Source organism: Lepidochelys olivacea, assembly GCF_965140295.1.
Source record: "Lepidochelys olivacea isolate rLepOli2 genome assembly, chromosome: 1".
Classification (NCBI taxonomy): domain Eukaryota; kingdom Metazoa; phylum Chordata; order Testudines; family Cheloniidae; genus Lepidochelys; species Lepidochelys olivacea.
In genome coordinates this window covers 206,465,576-206,479,252 of record NC_140411.1, presented here as the reverse complement: position 1 = coordinate 206,479,252, position 13,677 = coordinate 206,465,576, and the positions used below count along the sequence as shown (strand labels likewise).

The window sequence follows — 13,677 nt, the reverse complement described above, 5'->3', positions numbered from 1 at the left end:
TATTAATACAGAGCTTGTCTAAGTGACCATCTCCTCTCTCTTCTTCCCCTTCTCTCCCCCCCCCACTGCCACAACCTGTGATTGTGTGGAGCATCTCCTATTCATCAGTTGGACTCATCTGCTCTCCCATTCACCATCACTCAGCCCCCACATCTCACTGATTTGTCAACATACAGACCCACCTCCAACTCCTCATTCACAACTGTACAAGCCAGACTTCCTCTCCCATTTGCAGTTGCCTTGATCCAATCCTCTGATCCACAGCTGTGGAACACTCTTATGGAAATCACAGCAATTGCTTGCATGGGAAAAATAATAAGAAAGTAGTACATGTATTTTTAACTTATTTTAATCTGATTTAGCAGGTGGAAATACTGAGAACCATGAAAGAAGCCAGCTCACCACAGACCAAGTGCTCTGTGGTCCACAGTTTGGGATTTACTGCCTTAGCATTTCTATGCCAGTCCCGTAGGGCCTGAGATGGGCCTCCCTTCTAGAATAGTCAGTGAAGTAAACCAAAACATATACAAAATGTAGTGTGAAGAAGAACTGAAGGGAGAAAGATTTCAGATAGAGAACCACCAGGTTTTCAGCTTTATGAATCTTTTCCTGGTCCCTCCTGTTCCACCTTGTGATCTGGAGCTGATTGTCCTTACACATCCATCTCTCTCTCATCCACTTCCTTAATTGCATTGCCCCCTCCCTGAGTGAAGACAGACAGGCAACTCATCAGTAATGGCTTCTTAGGGGTAAACAATGCCAACCCTGGTTGCATCTCTGAGTGGCTCTTTTATGGGTCACTTTAGTTTTCAATGTTGCCAGCCTTAAGGACCATGTCACCTTAAGAGCATGCTAGGGTGAAGAAGCCATGATCTGAGGAATTTAGACAATGTAATAATCTTTCCCTCCATCTTAGCCCTGACCCCCATCACACCGGCAGCCTCCACAGCCCTGGAGGAAAGAAACTGTATACAATCTTTCCTCCCTCATGGGTCTAGCATCAGATGAAGACCTGTACTCAAGAGAAGGCCCTTGGAAACCTTCTGACTTAGAACAGAGGCTCCCTCCACAGTATATTCTCTATTATAAAGTCACTGCCTTTTCTTGGAAGGAGGCAGCTGCTTGCACTGTAAGCAAGACCACAGTTCTATACTGACTGCTTCACAGCATGTTTAATGCCCCAGTACCATTCACTATAAACAAACCACCATTGCAGATGACTTCCTGGCCATTCTTTCTCTCTTGTTAACATTCTTTTCTGCTAGTACAACTGGAAAGGTTAATAATATTCCTTGTTTGGTGATTCCAATGCATTGCAGAGAATATGAACATCAGACACTATATGCTGCTTAAATCCAGGGGCTGTGATGCTTTCCCCACATCGTTAGTACAGCAAGCCAAACCCACAGTTTCCCCTGTTGTTCCAGTCCTGTATCCGCCCTTCCCAACTCCAACTAGGCATCTCAAATCTGACGTACAGCACTCACTGCTGTCCTGCTCCTGGGACCTTCCTGAAAAGCTGCTATCCTAACATGTGGCACCTCTTGCTCTTCCAGTCCTTGACCTTCTCGTAGCTCTGCAAATGCACGTGAGTTCCTACTAGCACTCTCTGCTACCCTTAGTCTCTTCTATGAAGAAACAACCAGTTGTGCAGACTGATAGAAATGTCTTGTGATTACCCCAGACTGGACTGTAGCCTGATGCAATTACTGGCTCTACCACTGAGGCCTAGCCATGTTGGTTAGGTGTGTGATTTTTGCCACCATAGCTCTGCTGGCAAAAGTCCTTCTGCTGGTGTAGCTTATTGTGCTTGGGAGACTGATATAAGCTATACCAGCAAAAGGATTATTTTTTTGCCATAGAAGGCCCAGTCTACACTTAATTTAAACCAACATAGCTATGGAACTCAGGGGTCTGAAAAATCCACAACCCTGAATGTCCTAGATATGCCAGCCTAACCCTCAGTGTAGACACAGCTAGGTCAATGGAAGAATTTACTTGAAGTTTACTTGGTGCTGCATCAGTGCAGAGGGTTGGACTTGATGACCTCCTGAGGTCACTTTCAGCTCTATATTTCCAAGAGTTTATGATTCTATGAAGAATGCTTCCATCAACCTAGCTCATCTCTCAGGGAGGTGGTGTTCCTACAGCAACAGAAAAACCCCTTCCTTTGCTGTAGGCTGCATCTACCCTACAGCGTTACACTGGCACTGTAGCTACGCCATTATAGTTCTTGTCGTATAGACATGGCCAAAGCTGTGTCTACACTACAAGGATGTGCCAGCATAGCTACACTGGTATAGCTATAGTGGCCAATCTTTCAAGTGTGAACAAGTCCTCAGGCCAGGTCTACACGAGGAACGCCTTGCTGGTATAGCTACACCTATATGCTATGCCGGCAAAGTACTTCTAGTGTGGACACAGCTTATATAGCTTACTCCAGCCTCCCCAGCGAACAAAGCTATACAAGACAAAGCACAGTTTTGCTGGTATAACTGCATCTCCCTATAGGCTTTGGCCAGCACAGCTCTGTCAGTCGGAGATCACACCTTGTTACACCCCTGACCAACACAGCTATGCCAGCAAGAAGTTTATCGTGTAGAATTGGCCTCCATCTCTGTGTCTTTCCCATATGTAAAATGGGGAAAATAATATTTTGCTTTCTCGCAGGGTTTCTGTGAGAATAAAAAAATCCACCAGTGCCTGGGAGATGCTCAGTTACTATGGTGATGGCCATGTAAGAACCTCAATAGAAACATTCACTAGGTACTACGCTCAAAGCAACTCCATTGTTTTACTTAGGGCCCTAAGCAAGGCTTGAACCAGATTCTACAATTCTCCTTAGCTAATGGGTTACTGAACAATGTCTCTTCCTCTTGGCAATGACCCTGCCCTCCTAGTGGAGGAGCACCCTGGCTCCATAGGAAAACGAAAGATCTTAAATCAGCCCCTTTATTTCCTTTCTCTTGCTCATTGATTTATACCAGAAACAAAGGAGGCAAAAAGGTCACTTTCTCTTTTTTAATGCTGGTGTCAGTCTAGCTCCTTTCACCAGCACTAGACTATGTGATGACTGGGATTGGTGGGTTGGGCCCACCAGAATGAAAGGCCTGCCCACTCAGGTGAGGGAGGGACCACAGAGCTCAGACAACAGATCACCTCTGAATCCAGGATAGGTATAGCATGGGCAATGGCAGAGAGAGGCTTCCCTCATGACCCCCCCCCCGCCAATGTGCCACACCCCTACCCTGGAAGGACTCTTTCTATGAGCAAGTGGGGAGTTCAGTCTCCATGGCCTATTCACTTTTTCACCTTCAAACTGAGATGGCCAAAATGGTGGTCTGATGATGTGGACACTGACCTGAGACCCTCCAAACTTTGAGGCCTCTCTCTGTTTCTCTATTTGCCACCCATGGCGTTCTCTCGTGTCTTCTGTTCAGATGTTTCATCTCTCTTCCGCTTTCCCTTTTACACTTCTCCCATCAAAGTAAGCAGTGGGAGTTTTGCTACTGACTTCCATGAGAGTGGGACAAGGCCTATCTCTACTCAGATTTTTTTAGTGGTCCTTTTCTCAGGAGCTTCCCAGAATTCTATGGTGGGCATGTTCTGATTGAGGCAATCATTTGCACACGATCGGCCCAGGCTGCAACTGCTGGAAGAGTGGGGAAACTTGACACATTCTTAATGCCACCTGTACCTCTCACATAAAGCATCTTTCTTTCCCTTATAATTTACTCCCCTCATTTACTGTGCTTCTGATTATTTTGCTGATTAAAGACTTCAGTTTAAAAAAAAAAAAAAAAAACAATCCAGGGAACAAGAACTATATAACACTTCAGCAGTGAATGCAAGATCTGCCATTCCTCAGTGAGATCTAGAAGAGTGTGGGATAACGGGAGGAGGAAGGGGGGAAATCCTTCATAAACATGTCAGATGATCCAGGCTAAAAACCAGGAAATAGGCAGAAAAGGACGATCATTTAAATAGGCCAACAAATAGATAAATCTCGCGTCTGCCCAATTTTTTGGGGGGTGGCTCAGTTCTGCATAACATGTCCTGCTCCAATTCCCCCAGCCATGAAAAGCTTCAATGCATTTTGAAAGCCCAGGGCTTTGTTTTTTTTATGGCGTGAGGGGAAAATTATTTTCAAGGTGTGATCAAAGGGTATTTTTAGGATTATTCAAGGACTCTTCCTGTAGAAATCAGAGTAACCACCCCCCCACACACACACTGTACAAACACTTGTGCTTTAAATCCTGTTCAGCCTCAGTTCCTATTGCCTCCTCTTTCTTTGAATTCTATCCAGGCTGCCTGTGTCCTGCCCCTCCAGGGGAATGAGGCGTGCTCCGGTTTGGACACAGTCACTTCTCCGCTCACGCCACCAAACATTCTTCTTAAAGTTCAGTCCTTGTCACTTTCACTGCTGTTTAATTGCCATTTACTGTCTTCCCACTTCCAGTTCCTCAAGGTTTGTTTCTTGATGGTGGTGTTCTCTGTCCCACTGACCTTCCTCACAGAGGGTGATCAGAGACTTATGGTTGCTCACTGTCCATTCCCCTCCACTCCTTAGAGATCTGGTTCTAGACTGGAGTCTAGAAAAGAATTCCATATAAACAGTCTTGGATCGTATATCAACTCAAATGCTTCATGCTAGTGCAACAAGGATTCCAGTGCTGGGGACAGGGCTTTAAAGTCCATCCGGGCACTGTCCCTTGCTTTCCAGTATCGGAGAGAACACATAGCAAGACAGCCTATGAGGCACAGGAATTGTAAGGTCCTACCTCTCCCTGGCATGGCAGAAGGGGTTTATCCAAAGAACTCAGCACAAGAAGATTTGACACTGTGGGGCCCCAGTTTCCAAACATGGAGCCCAGTTCTCTGTTGAGGTTCTCAAATCAGCACCCAGGCACCCAATTCCTTAGAGGAGTTATGTAAGTGCCTCCTTGAGCTCTGAAATGTAGAATTAAGTGCTCTCACTTAGACACCTGTCCAAGTGTGTGTAATGGACAAGAGGGTCTCAGACAGACAGCCCAGCCAAGCATTGCATCTTCAGAGGGACACCCCCTCACGCTGGATTTGTTTTCACACAGTTTTGAAAACAACCCTGTCTTATGCTGATGGATTTTTTTCCTTGTGCTTTTGCGAGATCTCCCTTCTCCGTCACAGCCTTGTAGAAGCTCAAATTTCATGTCCTTGCTGGGAGACCCAGGATGCACACTGAGTTCTGTCCCCTGGACAGCCCCGATGCTGTTGCTTCAGCCAAGAGACTGTTTCTAATGAAGTCATCTTCCAACAAGTGGTTGAAAACACAGGACCCAGGAGAGCTCTTGCAGGGAGCCAGGGATTGGTGGCCAGTGCATAAAGTCAAAGGTGAAATTCTGTATGGTCATGGGGCACCATATGAGCTCTGACCCTGGTTTTTTTTTTTTTTTCTGACTTTGGGGCAGGGTGGGTGTTGGTAGACATGGCCACAACCTGGGCACTCCTCCAAGGTTTCAACAAAGTACAGAGCAGAGCTGGTGAGGTGGGAGGCTGCTGTTGACCCATTTCAGGAGTAAACTCTCCCCTGTACCCCTGCAGAACCAAACAAAAAATGGAGTAAGGTGTTGGATGCAGACCAAATGCCTCAAGATTGCATCTCACACACTGTAGCAGGAGACCCAGTTCTGAGTGGGGTCTTCCCTCGGCTCAGTTCAACACTGTTCCATTTCATGGGACAGAAAAAGGGACAGTGGGTGTATTCTTTAAACATGCTATAGCCTGGGACAAGTCCAAGAGCTGGAGGGCACGGCTGAAGCATAGCTGGGTACCCTCTATGCTACAAAGTGCGATAGCTGGGTCAAGGGGCAATTTGACATCAAGCATAGATGGGCATTAGCCAGGGTTAAACCATAGTTCTCTAATGCAGCATAATCATTTTTTTCCCTGTCCGCACAGGCAAGAAGCAGCTACTGTATAACAAGTACAGTGTTACATGGGATCCTTAAGGATGGTTATTTTATATAGCATGTGAAGTCTTGACTCTAAGCAAGACACGGGCCCAGAAGGGAGATGGATGATATCAAAATGTAATGGTAGATTAGACAGAACACCCAGGCAGTTCTCACACATGCCTGCTACAAAGGAGGAGGAAAAAAAAGGGGGGGGGGTTGTTCTTTTTTGCTACTTAAGATGCAAGAAGGGGGCCAAAAGGGTATCGTAAAACAGAATATTTTCTCCCTTCCTTTTTGTTTTTTTTAAAAGAATAGAAGGAAGGCATCCCTGTTTTTTCTGGAGGACTTATTGGGGGGTCTCAGAAATGTGGCTTGTGAGCTTTCTTAAGCTCTTAATTCACAGGGCAGTGGGAATTGTATTTAACAGCAAGTGCTTTTCTCTGAAGTGTGTTTGTAAATAGGTATTAATAATAATAATAATACACCTCTCAGATGCTGATTTTCATCACTAGATCTTAAAGCATTAACTAACACAATGTTTTTAAAAGCCTTTTAAGGAGGTTGAATGATAACCACTTCTCACCCTCTGTAATTAGTTGAGGAGATTCGGTGTTTTGCCTCTTAGGCTAGAAGGGCTGGATTGGACCTCTAAGAGAAGCCATGGTGGCATTAAGCCGTCTTTGTGTGCTCCTTATCAAGAGCTGCTCTGGGGCCCCTAATCTAGATAACCCTAGGAATTGCCGGCATTTCTGACACACCCCTCCTACTCCCAACCCACCCCAGCATACCCTCTGTGCCAAGGTTTGTAGGTGGTTCTCAAAGAACAGCCTTATAGCTGTCTTCTGCAGTGCCTGCACTGAGAGAATCCTTCACTGGCCAGATATGGGTTTTTTAAGGCCCCTTTATGTCATGCCTGCCTTTTTGCCCAGCATAAAGGGGTTGGAGTGGGGGCTAAGGACCTCACTTGTGGTCCTTAATCCTACCAGTTCTTCAATCCTCCATAGAGTACACAAGGGTGAACAAAATCAGAATTTCTAGAGCAGAAACCAGGGGAAACTTTTTAAACTTCCAGGCCTTTCTTTATCCTTCATAAATAAGGAAGACAAAGACATGGGGATAATTGTTTTGCCCTTTTATGTCCCTTTCACCATGGATAATATGGTGTTCCTTCACAGATTCACACCACACTGCACTCATTTGGTGAGACATCATCAATGGTACGGGGGCATGTGATAAGGAGGAAGTAGATGGTATTCATGGTTGCACCTGCTGGAGGGAGATCTACATGACTTGTATGTCACTTTGCACCATGCCTGTGGTATCCAAGAGAAGTGCACCCCTGCTGCAGCCTGTGCCAGGAAGCCTTGCAAGTAGTCTGCCTGGGTCCTTATTCCCAGGATCTAAGCTATCACAGTGAAGGGGAGGAAGACTTCAGGGAGACACTGGACTCTGCTGGACAGATCTAACCCCTACCAGGGACAAATCCCCAGGTGAGAGACACCACATCTTTAATAAGAGACAGAAATATGCCTACTACTCTAGCTGCAGAAGCCTGACTCAAATCAGGGGAAATATGTTACCTTTGTCTTCTCCACATCAGACTCTACAAACTTGAGTCTAGGTACGCTCTGAAACACAACAGGTCTGATATCAGGGACAGTGGCAAAGAACGCAGATGGGGGATCACAGATGTTCAGCCCAGTCACCACTGGTGGTGCTGGGTTAAAATTTTAAGTGGGGGCACTGCAACGTGGCCTGGCTCCCAATGCACTCCCCAATACAGTCTCCCTTGCCTGAGGCTGCTAGGCTTTTCAGTGAAGTGTCTTCACACCAAATATCTGCTGCTTTGGAGATCCCTACTGGAATGGGTGGTACATACAGCCTGGAATATTGGAGTAGTTGCCCTTGAATGGACCATGAAGATGTTGAGTCTATTTCACTGCTGGTGCAAGTGGGCACTGAAGTCAACAGAACTACCCCTGTTGGCACCAGCTGAGAATCTGGCCTACACAAGCTAGATAGGACAGTCACAGAAAGGGACAAAACTCTTCCCAGTAGTGAAGCCACTGGTGGTGCATGAATATCTCAACCCTGTCTGGATGGCAGATCGTTTCTTAATGATCTGCAGGAAACCATCCTTTAGATAGTATGTGTGGCACGGGCCTGGCATTTGTTACAGAGGATGACTCAGTGCCTGGACAAAGGAAAAATGAGAGAGGGAGAGAGTAGCATACAGAAGAGTGTCCCTTTTGGTGCACAGTAGTGGGGGAAAGGTATAACCAACACAACCTCCATCCATAATGGAGTATGCTGCACAACAGAACATGTAGCCAGAACCATACCTCTCAGTCTGTTTATGTAGGGGGGAGGGGGTTATGTGGCTGCCTATGACCATGAGATCTGAGTGTCTTCCATGACAAGTAAGTGACAAGCACCATCTCAGCTGATACACCAGGGACTGAACTAAGGATCCTTACAACTAAACACAACAGTCTCAACAGCTTGAGCTAGAGCCAGGCTGAAGCAGCCCCAGTCCTCTGTGTCTTGGGCCCAGAGAGGGATGTGTAACACACTGACTACCACTGGGTTACAGAAGCACAGCCCTGGTGTACGCTGTTGCTGTGCGCAGAAGCTGAGTTTTTACTCTACATTTTCCACCAGTTCAGCAATGATGGGAGTGATGGTGTGGACAGGGCTTGAGGCAGCATTATTAGCACCGGTTCAAAGCAGGTCTAGATGACACAGTGATTAAGACACTGGCAGCTACCACCTTCTTGCCTAGGCTAGAGCTTCCGTTATGGTTACCACTAGTAGAGCTGAACTGGGGGCAGGGAATTTTTGACAAAGCAGCTCAGTGTAGTCAAAAACTAGGGGACAAAGCTGCTGCCACAGGGAGCTTATGCACAGGGTCTCAAGTCACTCAGCATGCTGCTCATTGCAACAGGTGTGTGCTATGGCAGAAAGAGCTGTGTCAAATAAAGCAGCTTGACGGAGGGGGCTCTGCAGTGATTGGAGGGAGAAAATCCTCTCCTGTAGGCTGCAGTGAGGTTATGTACCCCTCCTGTGACTGCTACTGTCGTCCCTGGTTTCTAGCAACCCCGCACAGTTGCTGCGTCACTCCCTGCATTGGCAGGACATTGGCCACAGGACCCTGCAACTGATGAAAATCTCACAGGATCAGCTGGATTTGAAGGTTTTTTTCCTGCTGTAACGGTGGAAATCTTGCCAGATGAGTCCTGTCATAAGATTTAGGTCCCATCAGAACCAGAAAAACCCTTTTGGCTTTGGTTTTGACATGGAATCAAAACCTCAGGGACAGATATCGATCCATGAATTCACACCCCAGGTCACCTGAAATCCAAAGTGTGTTGGGTGTTTGTCACACTAGTCCCTTCCAATAACCACCAGCAGTCACTGGAACTATGTTCAGCACCAAGAGCAAGCCACTGAGGTCATTCAGTCACTGTCGACAGAACCATTCTCAACAGATCTAATAAGACAGGGGTTGTCAAACTGGGGGTCGGGACTCCTCAGGGGGTCACGAGTTTCTTACATAGGGGGTCGTGAGCTGTCAGCCTCCACCCCGAACCCTGCTTCGCCTCCAGCATTCATAATGGTGTTAAATATATTTAAAAGCCTTTTTAATTTATAGGGGGGGGGGGCGTCGCACTCAGAGGCTTGCTGTGTGAAAGGGGTCACCAGTACAAAACTTTGAGAACCACTGTAATAAGAGAACAGTCTGGGGCAGGTGTGTTTGTGGACTAGGCTGAATGTAGATGTTTACAGAGAGATATTAACAAAAACAGTACAAAGGTCAAAGGCACAGGGATACTCACAGCCTGGGGCTGTCTCTCCATTTACACCTCCATTCTTAGGTCTGAAAATCCCTGTTTGCCTTCATTACCTAGCATCGGCCTCTCGGTCCTGGTATGCCAGACCAAAACCTACAAGGAAAAACACAGCGAGTTCACAGGTGCTTTGGATTCCATGGACAAATCAAGACCAGAAATCCCAGTGTGTTAGTTCCTGAACAGTTAGGGCTCTGAAATGTGTTAGGTCTCTGGGTGAAAGCGACATGAGTCAGAGCTGGAGTCAGAGTTTATTAGAGCTCTTATGCCCAAAAAATTAATATGCACATAAATGAAACAACCAACAACAACGAAGAGAGCTCTGACACTAGATCAACCTTCCCCCCCCTCACAAGCCCTGGAATTGGGGAGGGAATCAGGATCTGAATTCTGCAGCTGGGACGCACCTCTAATATGATAATTATAATGCATAATAACCATAATGCCTCTTTGGACTCATATGGCTTTTCATCTGCAAAGCACTTCACAGACATTAACTGATTTGCCTAACTATTGTTTGATGCTGATGTGCTTTGGTGCAAGGTCAGGTGCAATGGATGATGCAAAGAACCGTGACAGGGGGAACAGGGGGTTGAAATGCTGGGGTGGAGGGAGGGAGTATATCGGAGGTTTCATGTAGACCCCAGAAGGGAGAGCTGTGCTTTGAAATCCCTTGTCATGCTGACCTTTGTGCAGTGGGCTGCTTTGGGCTCCAGTCCATCCATAGTCACCAAATCCTTCAGCAAGCTGCTTTCTTGGTAGCCTCCTTTAACTCCCTCCAGCTTGAAAGTGGCTTGAGGTCTCTCCAAGATCAGTCTGATGCTGACTGCAAATCCAGCCATGTCAATAGCAAAGGGCCGGTTAGGGTCAAAAACCACCTTCCAGCCCACCACTTTCCCCGCTGGGCTCACTATGGGAGACTCGTACCTCAGACCCCCAGCGAAGGCCACTGGCCATACGGATACCCTCCTCGTATAGCGCATCTGTGTGCCAGAGAGAAGCAGTGCAGTGAAAGGTTCAATACTGTCATTTCACCCCCGCCTCCCTATGTGTACCACGCCCCTACTGCTCTATCCCGCTTTGACGCCTTTCCCCCAGCATCACCTGCGCAAACCACCCTGCTTTTAACTCCTTGCATCCTTCTCCTTTTCATTCTTTGCCTTCTTTCTTCTCACTTCCACCCTCCAGACTGCCCTAGGCTTTCCCTCATCCTTTCCTCTCCACCTCACCCTTATGATCACCCCAACTCCTCCTGCCCACCAAAGTGCTTTGTTTACTTTGTACTTGTACCTTCTCCACACCCTACTCTGATGCTCACCTTCCCATCCCCCAGCTCTTTCTTCACAACGCTGAAATCAAAGCAACCCTGTTCTCATCACCCCACCTTCCCATTGCCCCCACTCTCCCACTCCCCTCACTCCCATTCATCCCCTTCATCACCCCATTGCTAAGAAGTAAATCTCTCCTTATTCATGACCACAGCAGCAATCTCACCTTCCTCCGTTTTACGGACACTGGGTGCTTACCACCTGTGCCTTCCTATGCAACCAAATGGCTCTTGGCAGGATACTCTGACCACCAATACTATGGGCCAGGGAGGTGACATTGCAATGACCTGGAGGTCTGAGGTCAGTTTTACCTCCCTCTCCTCCTCTTTCTTCCAATCATTCTCCTCCGCTCAACACCTGACTGTTCCACCGCCCTTTAACCTCCAATCATCTGCCATCTACTGTGCCCCAGAGAAAGAGGGGGAAAGACAGAGTCCTACCCTCCTCCCAGAATGTTCAGATTCTATCTAACCTCTTATTGGCCTTGTGTTGATTGTTCCATAGGAACATGAACATTCCCAGTGCTGTTAAACCACCTAACCCTGACCAGGCCTTCAGGTTCCTACTAATCACACCAACTGACTCCACCCTACGACTGACTCAAGCAGTCTCCACAGCCAGCCACCCTCTTCTGACACTCCCTTGTCCTCATCCCCAGCAACCTGCTCTGTGCTCTCACCCATGCCATCCATGGCCACCTCCTAGAAGTGTGTGGGGCTCCCTAAGAGTGCCCACAGGGGATGCAGGAAAGGATGAACTAATGAAGGATGATGAGGCTTCTTGCCCTACTCAAGGGGACCAAAATAACTTCTGAGGATTGGAAATGGAGTCTATAGGATAACTTGGGCACTTGTGTTTCAGGTGGTGCCCTACGCTTTGGTGAAGCTTACTGGATGATCATCCCCTTGAGTTTGCAATAGACTGGAAAACTCAGAGCAATTGGCTTTCCCATGACATTTCTGATTTGGCTTCTTGGTTCTAGCTGGGCTGGAAATACCATGAGGATAGCCCTTTCTCATTGCATGCTTGCTCTTCTTCTCCTAGCTGGGACCAAGAGTACAGCGGAATGAGGAAAGGGAAACAATGGTGGATTGGAAAGTTGACCAAACTTTTTCCAACCTCCATAAAGTGCTCAAGGGCAGGTTTGAGTTTTGAGTGAAGTTTTTGACTGGGGCTTGTTTAAAACAAATCAGTTCACCCTGACGCTCCACTGGTCTACAGCATTCACTCTACAACCCCTCCCAGAACAGACTTTGTAAGAGGAGCCTTTCACCATGGGCACAAAGGCTTAGCACCATATCCTAGCACCAGCATGGTCATGTGACTTAGCAGGGGCTAAAGAGGCATGGAATTGTCCATGCAGATCACAGAGCAGCTGTGGAGTTGCCCTGCATCTGCATCCCGTGGCTGGAGCACTCCTTCCTCACTGGGAAAAAATGGCTGGTACATTTGCTCTCTGATCTCACTTGCCCTGCACCCAACCACCTTGCATGTGAAGGCAGAGGGAGCCCCTGTGGAGTAAAGCTCCATGGCACACACTGATGTGGAGCCCTTGAGAGGGGCTACCAAATCCTCCTCCCCCTTGGTGCAGGAGAACCATGCTAGTACCACTGGGTCAGGGTCCATTGTAACTGCAGAACACAGGGCAGGTTCTGGTCTTTATGGGCGACAGTTACGTTTTGTTCTTCTCTTTCATGAAGTGCAATGGCTCCTACCTCCTCAAAGAGCTCCAGGCTGTAGGTGTTATCATCATCAGCAAAGTACACCACCCCTTCTGGTGGCCGCGTGTTGTTGAAGCTGTCTCTTAGCCAGTGCAGCCCCAGGTTCCTCTGCAGTGTCCCTCTTGGCTTGTGGGATGGGATCCAGGATCCGCCCATCTTCAGACTCTGTGGGCTCTCCACATTCAGGTGGGTGAAGTTGAGCCCCGCCTTCTCCAGCAGGTTGGACACCAGGTTGGTCCTCCGGGGTGAGTCCTCCACCACCACCCAGTGCAGGTTCTGCACATGTAGGAAGGTGTTGGCTAGCCGGGTCAGCTCAGCCTTCTGCACTGGCCGGGTGTAGGTGGGCGTGATTACAAAGATGGTCGGGAGAGTGTCCGACCAGGGGGGAGGCCGGGAATACACATAGTTCTGGATGACTTTTTGAGCCACCCCCGAGGCTTGTTGCCAGCTACATGATGGGAGCCCTTCTTCCCTCAGTGGGGATGTGCCGTTGAAGTGAGCTTTAGCTGTTGCATTTTCATCTGTCTCTTCTGAGGCGAAAAGAAGATGGAAGTCAGAGACTAAAGCACAGCCTGATCACTGCTCCATTAGGTGACATTTGATAACTACCTATGATCTATCTGGGGCAAGGGCCCTGGCTCTACAACATTTTCATTCTGCAAACCACTTCATAAGAGAACGATCCTTTCATAGGCCCATTTCTCCCCTCTCCCTACTGCTTGGCTCTCAAGAGGTTTCACCCTGCGGATTACTTGTGGTCCATGGAGAATAGACTGAGAACCACACAGGTGGGACCTTTTTGAATGTGAATGGTAGGACCTGCGCTCCTCCTGACCTAGCCTGTTCA

The 13,677-nt window shown here is 47.7% G+C and overlaps 1 protein-coding gene across 3 annotated transcripts in view; it reads right to left on the bottom strand.

Annotated features, from left to right (window-relative positions):
* Positions 1–352: 352 nt before the first annotated feature.
* Positions 353–13,677, bottom strand: part of LOC311519026 (galactosylgalactosylxylosylprotein 3-beta-glucuronosyltransferase 1-like) — a 43,738-nt gene continuing 30,413 nt past the window's right edge. For all 3 annotated transcript variants that reach the window (XM_084625171.1, XM_084625173.1, XM_084625172.1), the window contains exons 6-9: positions 12,825–13,360; positions 10,468–10,764; positions 9,770–9,877; positions 353–5,574 (exon numbers count right to left, since the gene is read on the bottom strand). In XM_084625171.1, coding sequence (XP_084481297.1) covers positions 9,791–9,877; positions 10,468–10,764; positions 12,825–13,360 — 920 coding nt within the window. In that variant the 3' untranslated portion in view covers positions 353–5,574; positions 9,770–9,790. The remainder of the gene's footprint in view (positions 5,575–9,769; positions 9,878–10,467; positions 10,765–12,824; positions 13,361–13,677) is intronic.